Raw genomic sequence first — 23,815 nt, 5'->3', positions numbered from 1 at the left:
GTGCAATGGGGGGGACTCACATCTCAGCTTTCCCTACCAGGCTGCTGCGGGTTTGTGTGAAGTATTGTAGGGATGGGGAACAAAGGTAGAAGCAGCTCGCAATTAGGCTCATCTTCATGCATCTGAGCAGCAGCTGCCCCAAAATAGACATCCTCATGTTTGCATGTTCTGGCCTTCAAAACGCCTTCTGTCAGCAAGGCAGAGGGGCTACAAGAGGTCCCTGAGCCGAGGCAGAAGGCACAGGCATGCACTGGATCGAAGGTAAAGACCATATCCCACCACTTGTGGCCAGGAGGGCAAGGGGCAAGCAGAAGCAGTCCAGCTGTGTTGAATGTGCAGCAAAAGTAACCTGAACTTTAACCCTAACCCTAACCTTAACCCTAACCTCCGCCTGGGCCCAGGGAGCCAAAAGCAGCTACAGAAAGACCTGAGAAAAAAATTTTTCTGTCTTTTTCTAAGACAGAAAAATCAGCCTAAGATGGCGAGAACGGCAAGGCTGCTCTGGATTTTGAGATGAGCATGCCTTCTCTGGCTTTTATAACCCATGAATTCAAGCTTTCCTGTGGTGCCAGAAGTGCCCAGCCAAGCAGGGATAGATTTTCGGGGTGCCTGGCATGGAGAAAGCAGGGCAAAGTCAGTAGTGCCCATCACAGCCCCGAAAACAAACCCAGGGCCAGGGCACAGCTGTAGACCCCACAGAGCAGCTTTGCTTGTATGTGTTGATAGTGTGCAGTCACGACCAGAGAAGATAAACCTAGGTCAGGAGCACTTTTTTCTTTTTTAGCTCTCCCTTTTCATCAACTGATTTCCTTCAATAAACCTGAGCGGATGGATGTAGCTTGGTCACACCAGCAAAAAACTGATAAATCCACGCATTGGGAACAGAAAAATCTGGAGTCTTTAGGAATACGTATTTTCAAGAGCCACTATAGGGCTTGCCCCACAGGAGGAGAACCGGGATAAGTCTGTTTTGGAGCTGAAGTAGGAGGCAAATGCAGAGGAACTGCCCACGGGATGGGTGGAGAACCTGTCTCTGAGTCAGACAAGGAAGGACTTGCTCAGCGATGGCTCCACAAAGGTTTCTACTTTCATTGAAAATCCAACAGCCCCTAATTGAGCTTAAGCCATCCCTGAGGAAATCACATTTTGCTAGGGCTTATTGGCAAGAGAAGTTAGAAAATCCAGTTTTCCCAGAGAAATCTCACAAGCTGGGTTGGGGATGCCGAAAGGCATAGCTTTGCTTCTGGTGCCTTTGCTCTGTGCAAAGGCATTGTTGAGTCTTCTTCTGGGGAAATGGGGTCTCGGGAATAGATCTATGAAGGAGAGGGTTTTGTTGAGCCATGCAGCCAGGTGAGACACAGCAGCAGGAACAGGAGCATGACCACCATGAGGCTGAAGTCCTACCTTGGTTGCCTTCACCACTCCATGCAATCACCAGCATCCCCCAGCCTTTCTGCGTTTCTGTAGAGGGGATGTTTTCTGCCTGCACAGTCCTGGTTCAGCCACTGCAGATCCCTGCCAGGATCAGTGCCTTTGGGTGCTTTGCCAGCAAAGACAAACCGTGGGTCAAACTCACAGCACAGGGATCAGCCTCATGTAGAGGCAACCCAAGACCAGCAAAGAGCCACAGCGCAAATGCTCCCCATCTGTATTCCACTGGGAATCAGCGACTGTAAATCTGCCGCTCCTGGTAAGGTTATGATCCTGCCATGCATCAGCCTGAAGGAGCAGCACGACATGCGCCAGGGTGTACAAAGCACTGCCTTTGATGTGCTACAATGGCTTGGAAATGAAAACTAACAGAGCGCTTGCACGGGGAAATTAGGGCATCGGAAAACAAGCGTGGAAAGCTTTTTTTTCATTTTATTTTTCCCTTCCATTAAAAAAAAAAAGAAAAGGCACTGGGTGATGCTGATTTCCCAGCTGGTGGCTGGCTGAGATGGGACTTCTCCAGGGAAGAACACTGAGGTGCTGTCCTACTTCAGATGTGCCACCCACATCCTGGTGAAAGGGAAATACAGAATCAGGCAGGATAATGAAAATATTCACCAGGGGCCTTTTGCTGCTACCCTTGTCCTGTTTGACTCTATCCATGGGCCCAGGGCAATAAGAATCATTTCCAAATGGAGCAGTCAGGACTATTTGGAACACCCTCCCCTCTGCTTGCCAAACAGTTTATTTTTGCTCCTGATATTTAGATTCTTATCAAAGCTGAGATACAGCCACAGAATACCAGCTCCAGGCCAGATTTGCGTCGCAAATTGATGTTGCTTTACTGTGGGTGGCACATTTACATCACTTTACACCAGCTGGAGAGCTGTGAGCCTTGAAAACCCTATAGGAGAGATGAATTTCAGCTGAAATCACTGCAACTGCTTTCTGCCCAGTCTATCTGCAATGATGCTTATTCCTCTAGTTTGTAGTTAAATAAACCCAAGTGCTCAGAGGGACATTTACACCTAGTGCTGGCAAATGCACCTTTTGGCACATTTCTCTCTAAAAATCTAAGGAAAGTACTACACTGGAAGAGAAAAACTTATTCCACTCCACCATGCTACAGTGTGCATGCTGTACCCCTTGCTGACTTATTGAGTGGCCAGCTAATGCGCCAGCCACAGAACAGTTCACTTCAATACCATGCACACAGACACTTGTCTTACCTGGAGATGCTTAATCCCTCTCTAAGGGCTTCTAAGCAAGGTGCTTCCATGCTGTCTTGTAGCAGGGAGCTCAAGAAATATCCTTCTTCAGATGAGGTCTTCTTCATCCATTTTTATCTGCTAAGAGTTGTTTTTACCAGGATGCTTCCCTTTACCTCACCAGCTGAACACCTCTAAGATGCCCAGGCAGCAGATCTGGGTGTCAACTACTGGGTGGAAGGTGGTCTACCTTGGCAGAACTCAGATGCCCATCCTTCAGGTGAGACCCAGTGAGGGGCTGAGCATGTTCCTCCTCTCCTTGTGATACCAGGATGGAAATCCCTGGGCAATAAATTATATCACTTTTCCTTAGAAATGGTGAGAGTGACAGCACTGTGCTTATCACCTGCCTGACATAAAAGTAGATTCAGTCCCTAACTGGGAGAGCTGGAGGCAGCTTCAACTCGAGGAGCAGCTGCCTGTAATTGTCCTCATGTTGCTCACCTGATAAATATTGCCTCTTCCCACCTGCTGCACCAGAGCAGGGTGGGATTCTCCAGTGGCAAAATGCACTTTGGCTTGGATTACTTTGCCAGACTCTTCCTCAGATGCTTCTTCTCAAGCTCTGGGGTCTGGAGAGTTTCTTCCTGGGCTCCTGTGTGCCTTTTCACATGCACCACCCCTTGCAGAACTCCGGCTGTGAAAAAAGAGGGAAAAATAAGATGCTTTCAATTTAAATTTCACCTTCAATGATGTAAAATGAGCTTCATCTGGAAACCCGGATCACCTGCAACCAGCCAGGTCCCCTACCCAGCCCCCTTTTTCTTGGGTCTCCAGTGAATGCTTTGCTATTTTTAAGTCAGCTCACTGTGACTCAGTCTTCAGCCTTTTTTTGTGGTTTGGGGTTGTTTTGGGATGGGTTTTTTTTTGTTTTAAACATTTTATGTCACTTTTTGTGCCATGAAACCATGAGTGGTCAACAGATGGTGATAGCATGAATCCTGTTAGTCATCACTCAGGTGGCTCTCAGATTTGGATGCTGGTGGGGAGCCTGGGTGGGCTGAGAGGTTGGAGGGTCAGATGCTGCAGTGTCAGTTCTCTGGGGCCTTTCATAGCATCTGCTTCCATGAAGAGTTTTGAGATATTTGGTGGCCAGTGCTTTTTTCAGCTTATGAAAAGCTATTAAAAGAAATGTGCAGCAATGGCTGGAGCCATTTAGCATGGAAGTCCCTTCCAAATTTGTTACTCCTACAGTGCCTGAGTGAAGCTATGAACTGACAGGGTGGTGGTGAGGAAATGCGTAACAGATTGATTAGCTCGGAGATGAAAATCAGTAAGTATTAGGGGGTTAATGGGATTTTTCTACCAACCAAAAGTCTCCTGGGAATCTGACTGACATCATCTATGAGGCACTGAGCTTGAGGCAGGACATGCTGTTTGTGTCAGTGGGACACACTGGTATCTCCGCAGGCTTCCCTTGAGAAGGGTCAACCCTGTGATGAAGAACAACTCTCTCCCTCTCCTCCAGATTCTTCCCAGAAGAGAAAACTTCCCTGAAGAGTGGTCAGGGCCTGTTCTTCTGTTAGAAATGTTGTCGTGTTGCTCCAAGAAGTCCAGAGAATGGAGTGGCTATGTTTTCCCCAACTCTCACTGGGGTGCAGCTGTAGGTGAGCTGTGAATAAAGACACTGGTTGCGGCAGAAAAAGTAGCCCTGGCATAGGGAGAGCTGGGCTCTGAGATGTGTACATCTCTGACCGATTTGGCATTCAGAGTTATATATATATATATATGATTTGGGATTTTTATATATATATATATATATATACACACACACACCACTTAATTAGGCTGAGAGTAACTGCTGGCTCCTTGCCCGAGTTGGGCTCAGGGTAGGAAGCAACATTTAGGTCCTGCAAGTGCTGCTAGCTCGAGAATAAAACAAAGTGTGCTGGCGTATCTGGGTCACTCTCCCCTGCAGGAGAAGGTATTTTAGACAGCGGGAAAGCGCTTGCCTTGCCCTTGGCACATGTGGCCGCATCCCACCTCCCATCCAAGGATGCTGGAAGCCAAATTGCTCAAAATGAAAATGAGACATCAGGGAAATGGTTTTGCCTTCTCCATCACTTGTGGCTGTGCAGCCTCCTCTGCCCTGGCTCTCAAAGAGTGATTTAGACTGCAAAACTTCCTTGCCTCACTGCTACTTTGTGTGTGTTTTTAGAGAGCTGGTGCAGAGCATGAGCAGGCTGCAGGCTCCCCCCTGGGGAGAAAGGCATAACTCAAAGCTGGCTGGTGGCATTCCTCTGTAAAATAAAAATATAAGTAAAAAGAAGAAGGAACTCTCAGCGGTGTAGCTGAACCAGGTAGAAAAGCAAAGCAAACACAATTTAAAATTACACCTTGATAAATTGAACATGAGGCATATTTGATTTCATTAACATCAATTTAGGTGATGGAGCAGTGCCAGAGCAACCGAAACATTGTGATTATATACACTTACTGAGAAAGGCCACAGGGAAACATCTTTTAAATAAGCACTTATTTCCTATTTGGGAAGCAGGGTGATGTTTTTTCATTGTCTGGACAAAATCACCACTTACCATTTCTGTAGCCCTGGACCGTACCCTCGGACTGTTTTTCCCTGCTGTTATCTTGGTGGTGGCAAAAATATTTGAAATGCGGTTGCAGAGGTGATGGAGCAGCAGGGAGGTGTCACCGGTGCTTGCGAAAGGTCTGAGTGTCACCCCTGTTTGCTCCCCAACATAGCAAGGCTAAGGTCAACCACCAGCTGCCTCAGAGGGGCTGTGCTGGAAGGCATGGAACTGGGAGCTGTGGCTGAAAGGTCTCCGCTACACAAGCACACTGCCAGTGGGCTAATGCAGGTCTTGGCTAGGTCCATCACTGGTAGTTTATTTATGTCAACAATGTTTAAAAGCCATGCGGGCTGTCTGAAGCATTAAGGACAACTTACACCGGAAAAGAAATAACCTTTTCTCTTCTAACCCAACATCCTTGCATTGGTGTTGCAGGCTATAAAGTGCTCATAGAAAATGAAAACACCAGAGGGTGTTTTCTGAGGTGCAGTGTGGTCTCTGGACCTCACAGGCAAGAAATGGCCCAGGAAAGGGGGTGGGACAGAAGACTGAGCTCAATGACAACAAATTGGTCAGAAATGCAACAAGCCAATAAAGAAGCACACTGAGGCTCCTGAGACTGATGGCTTTTCTGACCAAAATCTACTCTTTCCCAGGCAAAAATCTTTGCACAAGCCAGGGAGTGTGTGTGTGTGTGGGGGGGGTGATGGGCGGGGAAGGTCAGGAGCTGCATAGACTGTTGAGTGTAAGGAATACAGATGATAAGAAGAATACAAACCTACTGCAGTGTGTTTGGCATTATTCATGTCTGCAGGGAGACCACAAACGTGATCCCCCAAGCAGCATCTTTTGCATGAAAGACACAAAAAAATAGTACAAAAAGGCCTTTTTTGAGAACGTGGACCTAGGGATTTGGAGGAAGCACCACACTATCAGAGCAGCCACAGCAGTTCAAAGCTATGACCCAGCAAACCTAGTGTCCCATTTCCAGAAACCCACAAGAATGACCACTGCCGTGCTGGGGTTTAGAGCTCCTCAGCTCAGCCTCATGCCATACACTGCCCTGCTTTCTTCATGTTGGAAGACCCAAGGACAGCAGAAGACCTGAGGGCAGAAGAAGTCCCAAGGATGACAGGAGACCCAAGGACATCAGGAGAGTCACCCTCTTTGCCCTTTCTGTGCCAGCCATGACTTCCATTCTGTTTCCCTGTCCTTGCTGCCCAACTTCTACCTGCTCCTCACATGGAGCCACTTTGCTGATCACCCACTGTTTCAACGTGCTGAGACCCACACCTCCTCCTGCAGGTGCCAGGAGCACATGCCATGGCAGGAGGCGTTGCAACTACAGCCTGGGGTGGGAAATGAACCACCAACATCCCTGGGGTCTCTCACAAGACCTAAAGCCGTTTTATCTTGCCTTGTACAGAGGATATGACTCAAGGCTTGATGAGCTGACACATTCTGACAGGCTTGGCTGTGGCTGCTTGTTGCCCTCTCCATTTAGCCACTGAAGTCAGTTTAAGAAGATTCAATCTGTAGAAAAAGTAAATGAAGATTTAAACACAGCATCATGGTTGCAGAGTGGAAGCCCCTAGATGCTGCAAACTAATGCTGCAGACTAGTGGCTGAAGCCATGGTTGGCTGAAGCCTTCCCCGGATTCTCTGCCCCAGCAGTGAGGGTGGCTCTGCCGCAGTGCCAGCCCTGCTAGCAGCACAGCTCCTCTCCAAATGGGATTTGAGACGCCCTTTAAGAAAACACAATCTTTTTAAAGGCTTTTGCTTTGAAGTGGATGGCTGTGAAGGTCTGGCTTAGATTATGATTACATGAACAAGCAAACCAGCAGAGCCACGAGCAAGCCGGTACAGTTACTCAGTGGATGCAGCCCTGCAAGCAAATGGATGTGCTCTGCCCCCAAAACAAATGAGAATGGACCAGTTTTGGAAGTGAAGAGATGCTCTGCAAGTTGTAGGCAAGGCAGGACCAGAAGGCAGGTCTCCCCATTCCTGGCTCAGACCTCTGTTTGCCACACCATACTACTGCTTTATAGCCTGCACATTTGTCCAAATACTTCCCTTGCAGAGATTTAATAGTCAGGGGTTTGGGTTTTGGTTTTTGGGGGTTTTTTTGTTAATGTATATTTAAGTTCTGTTTGGTATTTCTGATGCAGACATTAACCTCTTGAAAATGTGGATCCCAACTTTTATATATATACTTCAGAGAGCAACATCGTTTTTACAGGTTTCTCTAAATAATATTGTGCAGGTTAAAAACCAATTGAACAATTTTGATGGCAATGCTGAGCACCAACATCTGTCTCCTCCCAACAGCACACCCCTCTGAGCACTGCGAGGCCAGCGACACCTCAGCATCCCATAGGATCTGTCCCGCTGAAGCTGTTTGCCTTGCTGTAGAAACAGGCAAATACTTTTTTCACCTGCAGTCCCAAGAATTATACAGGTTTGCTTGGGTTTAAATTACGACACCAATCCTTTGCATACATATGTAAAAGAGGAGCTGTTTTCTGCAGGAAAAGATGTTTTATGAAGGCAGGCAGTGGTGGTGGAGATTGGCGTGAACTCCTGAAAGCCAGAGCTGAGATGACGTGCCACCTGCATGGATTACATGCCCAGAAGATCCATGCTTGGTGCTGGGGTGTTTAAATACAGACCTTGAGAAATTGATTGATAGGCAAAATTGTTGGCTTTTGCCAGCAAAATTGAAGGCAAATTAATACCATCAGTCACCCTTGAGACTGTGGAGTTATGTGTGAGGAGTTCAGGTTGTCTAAAGAGGGAACTTTATAAACATGCCGTACAAGGCATGGAGATAAACGGATCAGTGTTTTTCATCTTCTTTAGACAAGTAAAATCAAGTCAGGGCAAAGCAGGGATAACGAGATGGTGTGCTCATTTAAAACACTGTGGCATCTTTTCTGTTAGGGAATTTCCTTTTGATTTTGATTTGCATCTTAAATTGCATTACAATATAAAGGTAAATGGTGGTCCATTGATATTGGCTTCTCTGCACATCCGAAACCACAGCTCTCCTGTGAGACAGCACGCATCAGCGAGGATCCACTTTGGTTTTTCCAAGATCATGCCTGGATTTTGTCCCTGCATGGTGGCAGCTGGCTCCAAGCATTCCAGTTGTCTTCTTGCATGTGCTTCCAAGGTGTTCAGGGTAGCTTTCCTGTGAACCTCCTCTGCTTGTAGGCTCATCCAAAACCAATTCTTCACTCCCTTTAATTCTTTTTCCAACATCATAGCTCAATTATTTACAGTTTTCTTGGGAGGTTTTTTGATGTAAATGTCTCTCAATGATGTTTTCTGTAACTTACGCCTCTTTTTTTCAATCCAGAAGAGGTCCTGGAACATGATTTGTGTGAAAGATACCAGAAAAAACAGAATCAGAGAAAAAATGGCTTTTTTTTTCTCTCCCTCTTGATTGATTAACCTTGAAGGCACAGATGGAAAAGCCAGTAACATCAATAAAGGCAAGCACAGAGCATTGGAAAGGGAGAAGTGCTGCTGGTATGCCGTGATTCTTCTTTTTAAAATGCAGAATAGAGAAGAAAGAGGATTTTTTTTCACATTTGGCTTTCTGGGCAAGTGGTTACTGAGGGCTGCCATGGTGGGCTGCAACCCATGGAGTTTAATGCCTTAATTTGTGGTGCTGGTTCAGAACCCCTCGTGCATGGAAAAAAAAAAAGGAAAAAAAAGGGGAAAAAAATCCCCAGAGTACTGTATTTTTGTGTGCATGCTCCCCCACAGGGGGCTTTTCCAGGTGCCACTTGAAGCATGGATAATCATGGTCATGCACAGGGTTGGGTTTGGTCCCTTCACTGCACCAGTGAAACCCGCTGACAGACACAGGTGCTCCCACACAGGTCCCAGCAGATAAATAACCAGCAAAGATGAAAAAATATGGTTCAAACCAAACTGGAGTTAACCCCTTCAAGCTCAGGATTTTGAGTGCAGGGAGGGAAACTTTCAGTACCTCTAATTCAGGCAATTGGATTTTACTCCCTGCACTGATCAAAGGATACAAGCCCGTGTTTGTCTCTCTTGGGGCTGGCATGCCCAGGGCACAAGAGCTGGGAAGGAAGCCAGGGAAAGGATTTCAGGTGAGTCTGAGGAAGAGGTTTTATCAAGGCTGGCAAATCCACAGGCTGTCACTGGGGCCTGGGCTGCTCAACACACTGGGAGGAGGGGAAAGTCCGCGGCAATTATAGCTCCTTTGTTGACTTTCAACTGGCCCAATAGCTGAAAAATATTCCATAGTAGAAATTTCAAAATTTGGGGGAAATCAAACTGTTTCACCCAAGCAGTTCCTCAGCACCATCTCTACCTCCCTGCCCTGCTAGTCCTTCTCGCTTCCCTCAGCGTACAAGGGCTCCTGTTGCAAGAGAGCTCTAAAATAATTTCAGAGTTTAATTTTTGCCCTGAGCATGCCCAGGAGTGAGGGTTTGGGAGCTGAAGAGGTGCATTGCTGGGAGAATGCTCATTTCCTAAACAGCACAACCATATTCACACCACCATTCACAGAGGATTATTTGACCAGGCAACATGCAGGAAAAAAACATACACAGTGAGGTACCCATGGTAAAGTCCATTTCCCCACATCTGGACCCACCAAGATGTGCTCTCACCTGCCTGTTGTGCTGAGCTTTGGCCCAGGGCTCAGCCACCACTCACACATGCTCAACCCAACTGGTGGTATCCTCATGGTGCTGTTCTTCCCTTCTTTTTTTCCTGTTTGTCTTTGGGAAAGTTTCTTTTGGAAGGGAAACAGGATCATGGCTGTTTTGGCAAAGATGGGATTGTAGGGTGGGTTCCCTGCCCCAACATCAGGATTAAACAGCAGGCACAGGGAAACATCTCTTCAGATGGCAGGAGCTCGCTTTGATGCTTATTTCCAAGGAATAATGCAGCTATACTGCAAGCGCAATGTGCCTGGGGAACAAGCCAGTTGCAATACACCTAGAGGGAGGGTTTCATAGAATCATAGAATCATAGAATGGTTAGGGTTGGAAAGGACCTTAAGATCACCCAGCTCCAACCCCCCCGCCATGGGCAGGGACACCTCACACTAAACCACATCACACAAGGCTCCGTCCAACCTGGGCTTGAACACTGCCAGGGATGGAGCACTCACAACCTCCCTGAGCAACCCATTCCAGTGCCTCACCACCCTAACAGGAAAGAATTTTCTCCTTATATCCAATCTAAACTTCCCCTGTTCAAGTTTTAACCCGTTATCCCTTGTCCTGTCACTACAGTCCCTGACAAAGAGTCCCTCCCCAGCATCCCTGTAGGCCCCCTTCAGATACTGGAAGGCTGCTATGAGGTCTCCACGCAGCCTTCTCTTCTCCAGGCTGAACAGCCCCAACTTCCTCAGCCTAAAGTTTAAGTAAAGAAAGTGGGTTATACAGCTGCAAAAGCCTGGGGGCAGGTGTACTGCTGCTGTGACATGAAAAGATGGGACTTCCTGTCTCCAGCATCAGTGTCAAACCCTCTTTGCTTCCCTGAGAGTGTCTTCAGAGAAGCATGGGGTATGAATGTATGTGCTCTGGGTCAGGGGAAGGATGTTGGATGTGGAAAGAGGCACCCATGGGAGTTTAGCAACTCTTCACCAGCATTTTTATCCTGTCTTTTGGAAATGCCAGCTCAAGGCTGTGCATCAGGCTGGGGGGTCTCTGGTAAGTCTCTTGCTGTGGTGTGACACAGAGAGGGAGTGTTATCAGAGCCGTGTGGCTGTTGAGAGACTAGCTGAGGTGCAGGTGATGGGTATCACAGAAATGGGACCTGGGGAGAGCCCAGGGATGACTCAGATGGCACTAAATAGCACGTGTTGGTGAGGGGAGCAGCAAGAATTTGAGGGAGAAAGGGCTGAAGGCAAAGGAGTCAAGTGTGTCAGGAGATAAAAACATCACTGTGAAGAGCAGTGACGAACATGGGTGCAACCGTATGGGGCATTGACAAAGAGGTTTCTAGAAGAGGAGGACATAATTGTCCTTGCCCAAAGCCCAGGGCAGCCCTGCCTGCAGGTAGAGGGAAGCAGGACGAGTGGCTGCATCAGAACCAGCCCAAGGAAGGAAGGGAAGAACAGTGGGGGTAAAGTGCCCAAAAGCAAGTGAGACCTTGGGCACTGGCTGGCAACCGTGGCAGGGACCATGCTGTGACTGACACTGCAATTGCTCTCATAGTGGAGCTGCTGTTCCCCAAACAGACAGCTCCATCTGTCTGTTCAAGGCCACGCAGGGTAGACCCCAGGAGCCCATATGCAGACCATTTGAGCCCCCACCTCCCAGTGCATGCAGGAAAGGCTTCCCCCTGTCCTGCTGGGATGATGTGCTCTCAGACCAATACTTCTACTCCTCTACTAAGGCTTTGCACCACAGGAGCAGCTCCCAGCAGCTACTTTCTGTGAGTTGGATCAAGCAAGGGGTGACCAGAGTTTGAGCAAGCAGGGAGAAAGCAGAGTTGGAGCTAGAGGTCGGGAGCTCACCAGCATCATTCCAGCACTTTCCAGCGGAAATTAGCAGATGCGGACAAACATCTTGGTTCTGTTGTAGTGCTTCTTTTGGTGAATCTTCCAGTATTTCAAGAACAGTGGCACATGAGGTGTTGGTCTTGTGGTGAGGATGGCAGGTATCCATCTGTGCTAAGCACCTGCGCATAAAGCCCTGTGTGAGATGGCAGTTCTTATATAGACTGTCAACCAACAGTGCATCTTAAAATCACAGACTCACAGAATGGTTTGGGTTGGGAGTGAACTTCAAGGACCAGTTAGTCCAACCCTCCTGCCACGGACAGGGACATCTTTCATCGGGTTCCTCAAAGCCCCATCCAACCTGAACTTCACTGCTTCCAGGGGTGGGCCATCCACAACTTCTCTGGGCAGCCTGTTCCAGTGTCCTACCACCCACATTGTAAAAAAATTTCTTCCTTGTACCTACCCTAGATCTACCCTATTTTACTTTAAAACTGTTGCCCCTTGTCCTGTCACTACAGGTCCTGATAAAAAAAAAAAAAATCTCCATTTTTCTTAGAAGCCAACTTTATTTTTCATCAAAAGGAGCATGACCAGCAGGTCGAAGGAGGTGATCCTGCCCCTCTACTCTGCTCTTGTGAGACCTCACCTGGAGTATTGTGTGCAGTTCTGGTGTCCTCAACATAAAAAGGACATAGAACTGCTGGAACAAGTCCAGAGGAGGGCCACAAGGATGATCAGGGGACTGGAGCACCTCCTGTATGAAGATAGGCTGAGGAAGTTGGGGCTTTTCAGCCTGGAGAAGAGAAGGCTGCGTGGGGACCTAATAGCAACCTTCCAGTATCTGAAGGGGGCCTATAGGGATGCTGGGGAGGGACTCTTCGTCAGGGACTGTAGTGACAGGACAAGGGGTAACGGGTTAAAACTTAAACAGGGGAAGTTTAGATTGGATATAAGGAGGAAATTCTTTCCTGTTAGGGTGGTGAGACACTGGAATGGGTTGCCCAGGGAGGTTGTGAGTGCTCCATCCCTGGCGGTGTTCAAGGCCAGGTTGGATGAAGCCTTGTGTTGGATGGTTTAGTGAGAGGTGTCCCTGTCCATGGCAGGGGAGTTGGAACTAGATGATCTTGAGGTCCTTTCCAACCCTAACCATTCTATGATTCTATTCTATGATTCTATGTACTGGAAGGTCACGAGAGGGTCTCCCAGAGCTTTCTCTTCTCCAGGCTGAACAAGCCCAACTGTCTCAACCTATCTCCAATTCTTAACCTCGCTGACCATTCCCATGGCGTCTTTGGGTCCTGCTCTAACAGGTCTATGTCTATCTTATACTGGGGCGCCAAGAGCTGAACGCAGTACTCCAGGAGGGGTGTCAAGAGGGAGGAGTAGAAGAGGAGTATCTTGTCACTGGACCTGCTGGCCACAGTGCTGGTGATGCCCCCAGGACATGATTGGCTTTCTAGGAAGCAAGCACACACTGCTGGCTTGTGCTCAATTTGTCACCCACCAGTATCCCACCCTCAGCAGGGCTGCTCTCAATCCATCCATCCCCCAGTCTGTAATGATTTCCTCCTGCAGGGGTTGCAGCCAGACACTGACATATGAGCCAGCAAGTTTTCTGCTCAGAAAATAAAGGGGGTGTCCTTGTACCCCAGTGGTGGCAAAGGCAGTGGGTTTTATTATTATTATAGTGTCTTTTTCAATTTTGCTCATATCTTTGGGGTCCTTGTCAAAGTGATGGTCGAGGTTAGGAGATGCTTTCCAGCTGTTAGGAAAGCTTTTGGCTGATAGTCTACAGATTGTAGCAGGTGAGGAAGGGAGAAGTTATGAGGAGAGAGGATGAACACAGTTTATGAGCAGAGAAAAACAGAAAGGAAAGGAAAGTGAATGAACCAGCTTCATGTCTCACCTTGTGAGCTCAATTCCTCCAGAGCTGCTGTAAGAGCCGCTGCAGAGCAGCTCTTGTCAGTGGTGCAGGCTCTCAGCTGTCCCTCTGATGTCCTGGCAAGGTGGTTGAAGGTGGTTTTGAGTCTGAACGTGTTTTAGCTTTTGCTAAAGACCTGCCTTCTTCCACACAAGGTTTAAGGTCCCCAGGAAGGTCCATGCTCAGCATCACCAAGGATAGCACTGAATGAGATGGACAGTAAAAATGAAGCCAGCCTTCACTTGGCTGCTTTCCCCATCCAATACAGCCAGAACGAGCTGCTCCATGGGCATTGGCCAAAGCCAGTAGGGAGCAGTGGGGCATTATGGGACTCAGTGTGTCCAGTTGAATCCTCCTGCATCCTTTTCCTTGTCCTTCTCCTTCAGAGCGAGCCCGGGATTATCTGCACAAGACCGGACGCTTCATCGTCATTGGTGGCATTGTCTCACCCGTGCACGACTCCTATGGGAAGACGGTGGGTTGTCCCCATTCTCCCTTTCTTCTGCCTGTATGCTATGGTATCTCTGAAGCCAGGGTCAAGCACTGGGCAGCACTGCATGCACCTGTCCTTTCATGGACCTCCTCTGCACAGGGTAGCTCTGGACCATGGGAAAGTCTCCAAGGGGAGAGAGATGATGAAAACAGTCACTCCTTAGAAGCTGCAGCAAGACCTTATAACCAGCCAAAGTACTAGAGAACGAAAAGAAACGTTCTCTCCCAAAATGCTGGTGGTGATCTTGTTTTGAGGTGTGGGGGTTTTTTTGTAGTTTTTGTTTTTCTGAATTATTTCAAAGCAACAATGCAACAGGGGCCTTTAAAGCACTTTCTAGGGTGGGAAAATCCAAATTAGGAGAGTAAAGAGCTTTCTCCTCTCCTGAAAGCTGTAGAAATTTCATCAAGAAACCACCATCCCCATTCTGGCATCACTGCAGTGCAGGGCTGAGAGTGATGGTGCTGAGAAAATATCACTGACCAGTGCATAACCAGGGCTTAAGCAAGTCAGGGACTCCTCCCCCCCAAGCAAACAGGAACTTGAATGAATTTTTGTGAGCAGGAGAGAGTCCTTCTGGCCTGTCTCATCTGAATGAGCCCAATGCTCTGCCCCGGGAGGGTTTGCAAGCCAAGGCTGGCCAGGGCACGATGCTTGCTTCCCATAACCGTTCCTCTATCACCCTCTCTTGCAGGGCCTGGTTTCAAGCCGGCACCGCCTCACCATGTGCCAACTGGCTGTCCAGTCCTCTGACTGGATCAGGTGAGTGGCAGAGCCTGCACCTGCAGCAGCACCCGCAGCCCCTGCCTCTTTCGTGGCACTGTGGTAGTAAAGTCCGGCATGGAAAGTGGAAATGCCAACAGCTGCTAGAGCTCCAGGGTGGACTTTCTCTCCCAGCCAAAGCTTGACTAAAAACTGGAGGTCTTCCTCTCCTAGTCTGTCAAAGAACCAATAAGTGTTACACCATCCTTCAAGGGAGCCCTTTGATTTCAGGGGATCTTGCAAGCCCGCACCTTCCCCATTGAATCTGTGGTGTCTGGGTAGGCTCAAAGTCACCCAGCCCACCCCAGCCTTGTGCTGTGGCACCTCCCCTTTCTATATGTGTAGCAGTAGCCCACAGTCTCTCCCCTTCCCAGCACTGCCACGTGGCATGTAGTGGCTGAGGTGGGATCAGAAACATCTTTGGGCTGTCCTCAGAAAACAGGGTTGTAACCCATGTAGTTACATCCGAGCCAATGAAAGCTCTTTAGTTGGGTACAGACAGTGAATAGATGTCCAGGTGCATATTCAGGTCCCCAGAGCTATTTGGGAGTACTGAACTAGAGGGCTAAAGGAAAGATATGGTCCGTGGCAGTGCTGGGCAAGTGATGGTGGCTGCTCAAGGCACTGCTTGGCTGGCCCGGTGGGGAGAAGGCAGAGTGGCCAGGAGGTCAGGCAGTGACATCAGCCAACCATGTTGCCTTGCTGTGCTCCGCACAGGGTGGACCCCTGGGAGTGCTACCAGGACACCTGGCAGACCACCTGCAGCGTGCTGGAGCACCACCGTGACCTGATGAAGGTGAGGCAGTCCTTGTGCTGTGGATGCACCCGGGGTGAGGCTGTGGGGAAAGCACAGGAGTGGGGGTGCTCTTGCACCAGCATATGGACATCAACAACTGAAATACGACTGCGGTGGGCAGACAGATGATGTGCAGGAACGTGCCTGAAATCCTGACCCACAAGAGGTGTGAGATACTTTGTCAGAGCCACTTTGAGCTCCTAGCACTGATGGCAAAAGCAAATTGAGCCCTCCAGCTGGAGCCAGCAACTACCTCAGGCCCATGCACACCAGGAGGGGAGCGCGGTGAAGGAGAGGATGGGCACAAGCCAAATCATTAATGCGGAGTGCTTGCTCTACCCTGAGGGACAGAGAGGTAGATGAGTACCCCCACTCACCAGTGTTGTGGTTTAAGCATGGCCAGCAATTAAGTATTTAATTGCTGCCTACTTTTTCCCCATCCCCAGTGGGATGAGAAGGAGGATCAGAAGAAAGTTTAAAACCCATGGATTGAGATAAACACAGTTTAGCAATTGAAACAAAAGTGAAACATAATAATTAATAAAGATAAAAGGAAATAAAGAGAGAGGGAGGAAGGGAGAGGAAGGAATAAACTCTGCCTCCCTTACCCCAAAAAAACCCCAAGTGATGCACAGTACAATTGCTCACCACCTACCAACTGATACCCAGTCCGACCTGAGCAGTGATCTGGGCCTTCCAGGTAACTCCCCTCAGTTTATATCCTGGGCATGATGTGCTGCGGTGTGGAATACCCCTTTGGCTAGTTTGGGTCAGGTGTCCTGTCTCTGCTTCCTCACGGCTTCTTGTGCCCCTCATCACTGGCAGAGCATGAGAGGCTGAAAGTCCTTGATCAGGTTAAGTGCTACTGAAACAACATCAGTGTGTTATCAGCATTGTTCTGCGACTGAAGCCAAAACACAGCACTGCACCAGCTACTAGGAAGAAAGTTAACTCTATCCCAGCTGAAGCCAGGACAACCAGCTAAGATGAAACTGATCTATGAACCTGACAGAGTGACTCAGCAGGCAAATCCAGCACCTGGGAAGTCCCTGGAGAGCACAAAACCCAGGAGAAAAAGTCCCTCCAAAGCCCAGGCAGGCCTGAGAGCCAAGGAGGAAGGTGACTGCCCTTGGGTGACCACAGGGAGGGGGGAGCCGGACTGCTGCCAACACTTGGGCATAGTGAGCAAATCAAGGACAGGAAATGGATAAAACAGCATCATATAAACTCACAGGCAGCCCAGACAGGAGACATAGAAGCATTAACTGGCCTGGCAGGATGTCTAGTGCATCCAGGGACTCTGGTGTCAAAGCCAGGGAGACTCTGGAGATGCCTTCCTTGTCCTGCTGGGACTGGTGAAGGAAAAGAGGTCACATTTGCTCCCAGGGTAATGTGTAAGCTGCTGGCTTTGCACCACCCATTCATCAGATGCTGTATTTTTATTTGTTCATCAGCAGTTATGAGCACCTCCATGTGACAGGGGCAATGCCAGCTGCAGGCAACATGGCTGCAGCCTTGCCAGCCTCATGGGTGCACACAAAAAGTTAATCCCAGCATACTCAGCCTTAATCACAAGTCATTATTCACAGGGTCCTGCTAGCCCTAGCTCTATCTGGTGAGGTTGGACTGGGCTGGGGATCCTAAAGTGAGGTTGGAGTTACGTGTCACTGGAGACAACTTCAGCTTGGGTTGCAGAGGCTCAATACGGAGTCATAAAAGTTTTGGGAGGTAGCTGGGGTGAAGGCACAGTTCCAGTTAATATCTCTCCTTTGTTGCAGAGAGTGACTGGCTGCATCCTCTCCAATGTCAACACACCCTCCATCACTCCTGTGATCGGCCAGCCCCAGAACGAGTCCTCACAGACCATCTACCAGAACAACAACGTCTCCAGCAAGCCCACTGCAGGTAGGTGGGAGCAGGGTAAGGAAGAGGGGAATGAACATCCATCCCTCACCTCCCAGCCAGGGCTGCCAAGCATTAGGAACAGTGATTCATCATCTTATTTTTGGGTCAGATCATTCATCAGTCTCCAAGCCCAGGGTTTGGTGAGGACGTGATGGAGGAGTTAGCATCCAGTGCAGCAAGGGGAGCCGAGAATAGCTTAAAATAGCTGTGAAATCTCGCTGGGCTTCAGCTGGATGGTGTCCACATGGTGAAATCAGCTAAGAGAAAAGCTACCTGGTACCCACAGAATGGGGTACCCACAGGGATGAACTGGCAGGAAAAGTGGTATGGCTGGATCCCCCAAGAGCTGGTGTGATGTGGGACACAGAGGTATTAACTGGTGATAAGAAGGGACATTACTTAAATCCCATAAAAATTAACATCTCGTGATCTTTTTAGTGATTTTAGCTATCCAACTTGTCCCTTCAAAGCACAGCATAGCACTCTCAGGAATTAAGGCTGTGGCATGGCTATGTTTGCTTTGGAGGTGATGGGGAGATGCTGAGAGCAGTTCCTTCACTCAGGTACAGGAGTATCTTGCAGGACCAGGGTGGCCAAAGCGCTTACATGAGTTGGTCACACAGCTTCTAATGAATTTGCCTTCTTCACTTCTAGCAAAGATCCTTGGGAAGGTGGGGGAAAGCCTGAGCCGGATTTGCTGTGTTCGCCCACCCATGGAGCGCTTCACTTTTGTGGGTATGTAAACGAAAGGTCCAGCATCATCTCTGCTTTCATTTTAGTCCTCAGCCTTTCTCCCAGCCCCATCTTCTAGGCTGAGCACCAATACCTCTCTTTTACTTCCTTTCTTCAGATGAAAACGCCAACTTGGGGACAGTGATGAGATACGAGGAGATTGGTGAGTACACACACCCCCTCCACATCACTCTGACTCCTCTGGGTCAGTGCTATGCAGCTCAAGGAGCAGTTGCATGACAGATCCAGTGGTGACTGAAGAATGCTGGATCATCTCACCCTGGTGCTATCTACCAAAGAAAGGGAGGACATGAAAGTCCTCTAAGATGAGCGAGGAAAACCTCTGGTGCTTCGCCATCAGCTTTGCTAAAGCAAACACAGCCATGGCCAGGGCTTTGAGCAGTCCCCTAGGCTCCCCATATTGCCCTGTGGCTGGAGCCCCTGCAGCAGATCACAAAGCAGTTGTGGGTGCCTGTAGCACGGAGAAATTAGTCCCTTCCCCAGGGGTACCCCACCTCCAGGGCTGGAGCATAGGCATAGTTGAACAGCGTGTAGCAGTGCTCACAACAACCCAGCAGGCTGAGCTGAAATAAAGTAGTAGGAGGTATTTGATGTTTGGCACCGGTAGGGATGTGGGAACGGACATGGGATCTTTATCAGGACTTCTTTTGGTAGGTGAGGTCTGTGCAGAAGAAATTTCCTCCCCAAGAAGTGCAATGGGGAGGAGGGTAGGGAGTGCCTTCTCAGCCCCATTGGCTCCTACCTCTGAGCTTCTCTGCTTCTTTTCTTCAGAGCTTCGCATCTTACTGCTCTGCGGCAGTGACCTGCTGGAGTCCTTCTGCATCCCTGGTCTCTGGAATGAGGCAGACGTGAGTCACCACTGCTAGGCACCCCTCCGTGCCCCTCTTCCTCAGGCTCCCTTTCTCCCACCCCCCCGCCCCGCTTCCCAGACCCAGCACTCCCAGGAGCTGCTCAGATCTCCTGGGATGGCAGGAGCTGTGCCCAGCATCCCCACTGCTTCTTCCATCCCAACCCTGACCCTACTCACAGGCAGCCTAAGGGACAGGGCCTGCAGGATAAACTAGATTTTCATGGCACCAGCCCTAGAGGAGGAGCTGGATTACCAACCCACATACTGCTCACAGCAGTCAGATCATTGCTGGCAGTGGTAGCTCCCCTGGCTCTTCACTGAAATCAGTCAGTCAACACAACCTGACCCCTTCCTTGAGTCTCTCAACCATTTCTAAAATCAGTTACCATGTCTTCAACCCTGAGGTTTTTAAAAACAATTAGCTGGCAGGTATCTCCTCTGAAAGGCTGCAAAACCTGAGATGAGGCAAGTCTTGAAGCCCAGCACAAAGGATGCAAAAATCTGCTGTCAAAGCACAGGCAGAGGAAGCATTCTGCAGCAGCAACACCTCATGTACTCCTGCTGCCTGAATTTGCTGACCTCGCACTCTTTCGGAAGGACCTGGTTTGTCTTACCTGAGATGGGTGTGAGCAGCAGGAGACATCCCTACATGGTGGCAAACTTGGCCACCAGCCTTGGCTCAAACAACCTTGGAAGAACAACCCTACAAGGCCTGTGTCAGAACCAACACATCTGTCCTGCTCACAAAGCCTTCCAGCAAAGCAGAGGTCACATCCTCCTTGGGCAACCTCTTCTGCTGCCATCCTCCTTTTACCATAACGAGTCCTCCCTAAAGCCTAACGTCAGCATCTAATGATAAGATTTAACCCTGTGCCTTTCCACTGCAGACCACTCACTATGCCTGCCATCACCTGATTCCAAGTTTTGGCCAAATGCCTTTGAGATAGTCTCAAATTCGCTTCCTATCTCCATCCATAGCCCAGTTTTCATGGTGCAGGGTGATGGGAGTAGGCAGCAACAGGTTTTGTGTGGGGTAGTTATAAAGCTCTCCCCACTTTGGGTTGCTCCTAGATGGAGGTGATTGTTGGAGAGTTTGGGATTGTAGTGGTGCCCCGCGATGGAGCAGACCCTGACCGGATCATGAACCACTCATCCATACTCCGCAAGTACAAAGTAAGTGGATGCACATGTGAGAGGACCAAGAGCTCCTCTTTACCCAAGGGAGCACTTCTGCCACAGGGCACAAAATGTCTAAAGGCCAGATGCTCCCAGCTGCTAGATGGGGTGGGCAATGGGGCCACAACAGCAGCTCCCTGAGTCCCCTGGGGTGGAGAGGCTGGTGGTGCAGACACCTGCTTTCAAGCCATCCCTTCTGTCCCCTCTTTCTCCTTGCCCTGCAGAGCAACATCCTGGTAGTGAAGGATGACTCAAACCACCCCATGTCGGTTGTCAGCTCCACCAAAAGCAGGTGGGTGATGCAGGGAAGCTCCCATGACAGTGGGGAAATGGGTGCCCCGCAGCCGACCAAGTTGATTCTGATCCCTTTCTCTTCCCCCCACACTCCCAGACTGGCCCTGCAGCACGGGGATGGGCACGTTGTGGATTACCTCTGCCAGCCCGTCATCGACTACATCCTCAAGAGCCAGCTCTACATCAATACCTCCGGCTAAACGCCAGAGGTCTTGCAGGGAGACAGCCCTCGTGTCCCGCCTGCCTACAGCTCTGTCACTCTTCTCTCTCTCTCTCAGTCTGTGCCTCCATCTCTCTCCCCACCCCATCGCCTCCTGCCCGTGTCTGCCTCTCACCCCCGGCGCCAACGCTCCATCGTGCAGCAATGTCCAGGGAACCGCAGCACGGCCCCAAGGAGAACGGTTTGGTCTGTTTTTTCAGGGAACCACCCTCCCCCTCACACATGGGGAGGAAGGGGGGGACCCGAAAACGAGTAGCTCTGACACTCCCCTCCCAGCATGTCACTGGGAAATGGTCCCACTGGTCCGTCCTCCCAGCATGCTCAGAGCAGGGGCTTCCTCTTCTGCATCATCTTAGAGTACTTAAGCTTAATAAATCTAGGTGGACTTTTTTCTTAAATAGTTTTAATGTGAGCCCTTTGGACCTCTCACCATGATGACCAAATGAATCCTGGTTGGCAACAGGCAGTTGTAACACAACTGGCTCAGTGCCCTGTGGCAGGTGAACTTCCTCCAGCCAGCAATAGGACAACCCAGCTAACAAAACCCTCCCCTGGCCCTAAAAAATCTTGGAGAGTGCATTTCTGAAGGGAAGCAGAGCCTTGGGTAAGCATGGCTGCCAAAGCGTTACTGGGGGGGGGTTGTCATGTCTCATCTTTCCTTGGCTGCAAGTGACCCCAACTCACCCTAGGTCACCCCCTAGGCAAGTGGAGTTGGGGAGATGCTCTGCTCTGACTCAGCGTCAGAGCAGGCAGCCCTCAGCATCTAGAAAGGGATCCACCATTTATGAAGCCAAGAAAGGAAGGAGAAAGAAGCAAGCGATGACCCCCAAACCTGGCTGAGCTTCATGGGGGCTGGGTCCATCCCCATCCTCTAGCCTCCAGATCTCTATTTCTGTCTGTAAACTTCCTCCTTCTCCCTCTGCTCCTGCCCTCTTCCTCTCCTTGAAGAGTTTGTTAAATGCATGATACTTCCCCCCTCCCAAACTGGCTATGGCTACTTTGCACATCCCTTGGGACATGCCAGGCTCCTGCTCTCCTGCTTGTGACGTGGCCCCAGATGCCAGGGATGGAGCCTAGTGGAGGTGATCGTGTCAAAATCAGGGTAGGTAACATGGAGCAAAAGACAATTATTTAAGTCGTGAAGAGTGGAGGGCTGCTGAAGCGGGCAGCTGTCCTGCTGAGCATCCCTGAGGTGCAAGGACCCTGCACAGCCTCTGGAAAAGGTCACAGCCACAGGGAGGAAGATACAGTCCTGCTTTATTCCTCACCTTTTCCTCTCCCCCTTTGCTTCATCTAGCCTTGTGTCACTTTGGGTAAAGCTCTGCTGCCTGTAGCTGCTATAGTGGACATCTGCCCACTCCCCACAAATTGGGCTAACTAGACTCAGGCTACCCCACACAACCACCCTCTCCCAGAGCATTTCCCATGCTGGCTTTGTGGCTTTCCTCGGGCAGTGGTGCTGTGACTAGCTGCTGGTCCCCAGCAGTGTCCGTTGAGACACCTGAAGGCTGAGAGTCCTCCAGGGTGTTTCATGAAAAGATCTGAAACGACTTTTTTTCTTCTTAAAAGCCTATGAAGGGTCACAAGCTACTCTCACGGAATCTCCAAGGATGAGACATTGTGCTAAATTGGGTGAGCTCCAGGATGCTGCTTGCACCTCTGTACCAGCAAGCAACTTTGGACAAAACAAGGTGGCCTACAGCCACGGGCTTCTTGCACCAGGCAGGGCTTTGTGAGTGGTAGCTAACAACTTCTGAAGGAGGGCTCAGCCCTTCCAAGAAGGGAAAGCAAGAGAGACCGAAGTGAAATGACTTGCCCGAAGGCCAGAAGAGGTCCTTCCTTGCCGGGGATTTTCCTCCACATGGAGAGGCTTGTTCAGGAACAGCTGTAAATTTGGCAGCTGAATCCCTCAGTGCCAGCTCTGGTGTCTGGGTGGTGGCGTACGTATCCTGTGGAGTGAGGATATGTAGAGACACCAAAGCAGAGAGGGTGGTAAGAGTGAGGGACTTGGACTGCAGGGATGCCCCTTCTCTGGGGAGGTCTTCAGCCAGTTTGAGCTGCTTGCCAACACCCTGCTGAGCTCACTTAGCTGATAGGCTGGGCAGGTGCCCACAGTAGGACATCTCATCCACGTAAGCCCAACATACATAAGCCAGTAGCTAGACTCCTCTCCACCTGTTCTCACATGTTCAGTTTTAGTCTCTCCTCCCGCTCCACCCCAACACAGAAGTTATTTCAGACAGCAGTTTCCTCTCCTCGCCTGTCATCTCCCATGTTTCTTATCACCAAGCCTCCAAAACCATGCACACACAGATTTTAACCTCGTGGAGGAGCAACACTTCTTTGAAGGCGGAGGAAGGACAGTGGGTTTTAGCTGAGGAAAAGACACAGGGAAATAAAACCAAGGGGATGGAGAAGGAAGGCAGGTGACATGTCAGAGAGCCATCTCAGATCCATCCTCCCTCCCTCAGGTACGCAAGAAGGGATGCAGGAGAAGCCAGCCAGCCTCCCATCCCATTGCGGTTAGGATGGCATGCCTTAGAGACATAGCTGTGTGGTATGGATGATGAGTATATTCTGTCTTACTAGTCTCACCTGCATCCTCATGTATCCGCTGAGCAAAACTCACAGTAGGGGAGGGTGGGATGGGGGTTTGTAACAGGTCATTCAGCTCTGGGACTGGTTTAGAAGATGTCTTTGGGTGGGTATGGAAAACAATAGTCATCCCTGAAGATCCATGTGACAGCCAGGGAGGTGAGAACAGGGGTTTCCAGGGTGGAAGGGAGGGGTGGGAAGAACATTGTGGGGTTTTGTCTTTGAACCTCCACTTTTAAACAGCGCAATTTGCTGAAAGAGAAATGAACTCCAAACAGCTTTCAGGGCTAAAAAACCAGAATGGGGGTGGGGGGAGGGCCAGGGGCT

General features: G+C 49.6%; 1 protein-coding gene and 1 long non-coding RNA gene across 2 annotated transcripts in view; one reads left to right on the top strand and one right to left on the bottom strand.

The window, feature by feature from the left end:
* NMNAT2 (nicotinamide nucleotide adenylyltransferase 2) overlaps window positions 1-22,035 on the top strand; it is a 28,327-nt gene extending 6,292 nt beyond the window's left edge. The window contains exons 2-11 of the mRNA XM_065672614.1: window positions 14,034-14,122; window positions 14,832-14,899; window positions 15,617-15,695; window positions 17,474-17,600; window positions 18,255-18,335; window positions 18,451-18,495; window positions 19,125-19,201; window positions 20,275-20,376; window positions 20,604-20,671; window positions 20,771-22,035. Of these exons, the coding sequence (XP_065528686.1) occupies window positions 14,034-14,122; window positions 14,832-14,899; window positions 15,617-15,695; window positions 17,474-17,600; window positions 18,255-18,335; window positions 18,451-18,495; window positions 19,125-19,201; window positions 20,275-20,376; window positions 20,604-20,671; window positions 20,771-20,873 (839 nt within the window). The 3' untranslated portion in view covers window positions 20,874-22,035. The remainder of the gene's footprint in view (window positions 1-14,033; window positions 14,123-14,831; window positions 14,900-15,616; window positions 15,696-17,473; window positions 17,601-18,254; window positions 18,336-18,450; window positions 18,496-19,124; window positions 19,202-20,274; window positions 20,377-20,603; window positions 20,672-20,770) is intronic.
* On the bottom strand, window positions 1,642-3,258 carry LOC136010876 (uncharacterized). Its single transcript, XR_010611039.1, has 3 exons — window positions 3,144-3,258; window positions 2,661-2,981; window positions 1,642-2,001 (listed from the first exon to the last, which is right to left on the bottom strand). It is a non-coding gene; the product is annotated as an uncharacterized LOC136010876 (long non-coding RNA).
* Window positions 22,036-23,815: the final 1,780 nt, after the last annotated feature.

The sequence above is a fragment of the Lathamus discolor genome, chromosome 3 (assembly GCF_037157495.1).
Source record: "Lathamus discolor isolate bLatDis1 chromosome 3, bLatDis1.hap1, whole genome shotgun sequence".
NCBI lineage: Eukaryota > Metazoa > Chordata > Aves > Psittaciformes > Psittacidae > Lathamus > Lathamus discolor.
Note: the sequence above shows the minus strand (reverse complement) of the source record. Positions and strands in the feature narration are given on the sequence as shown.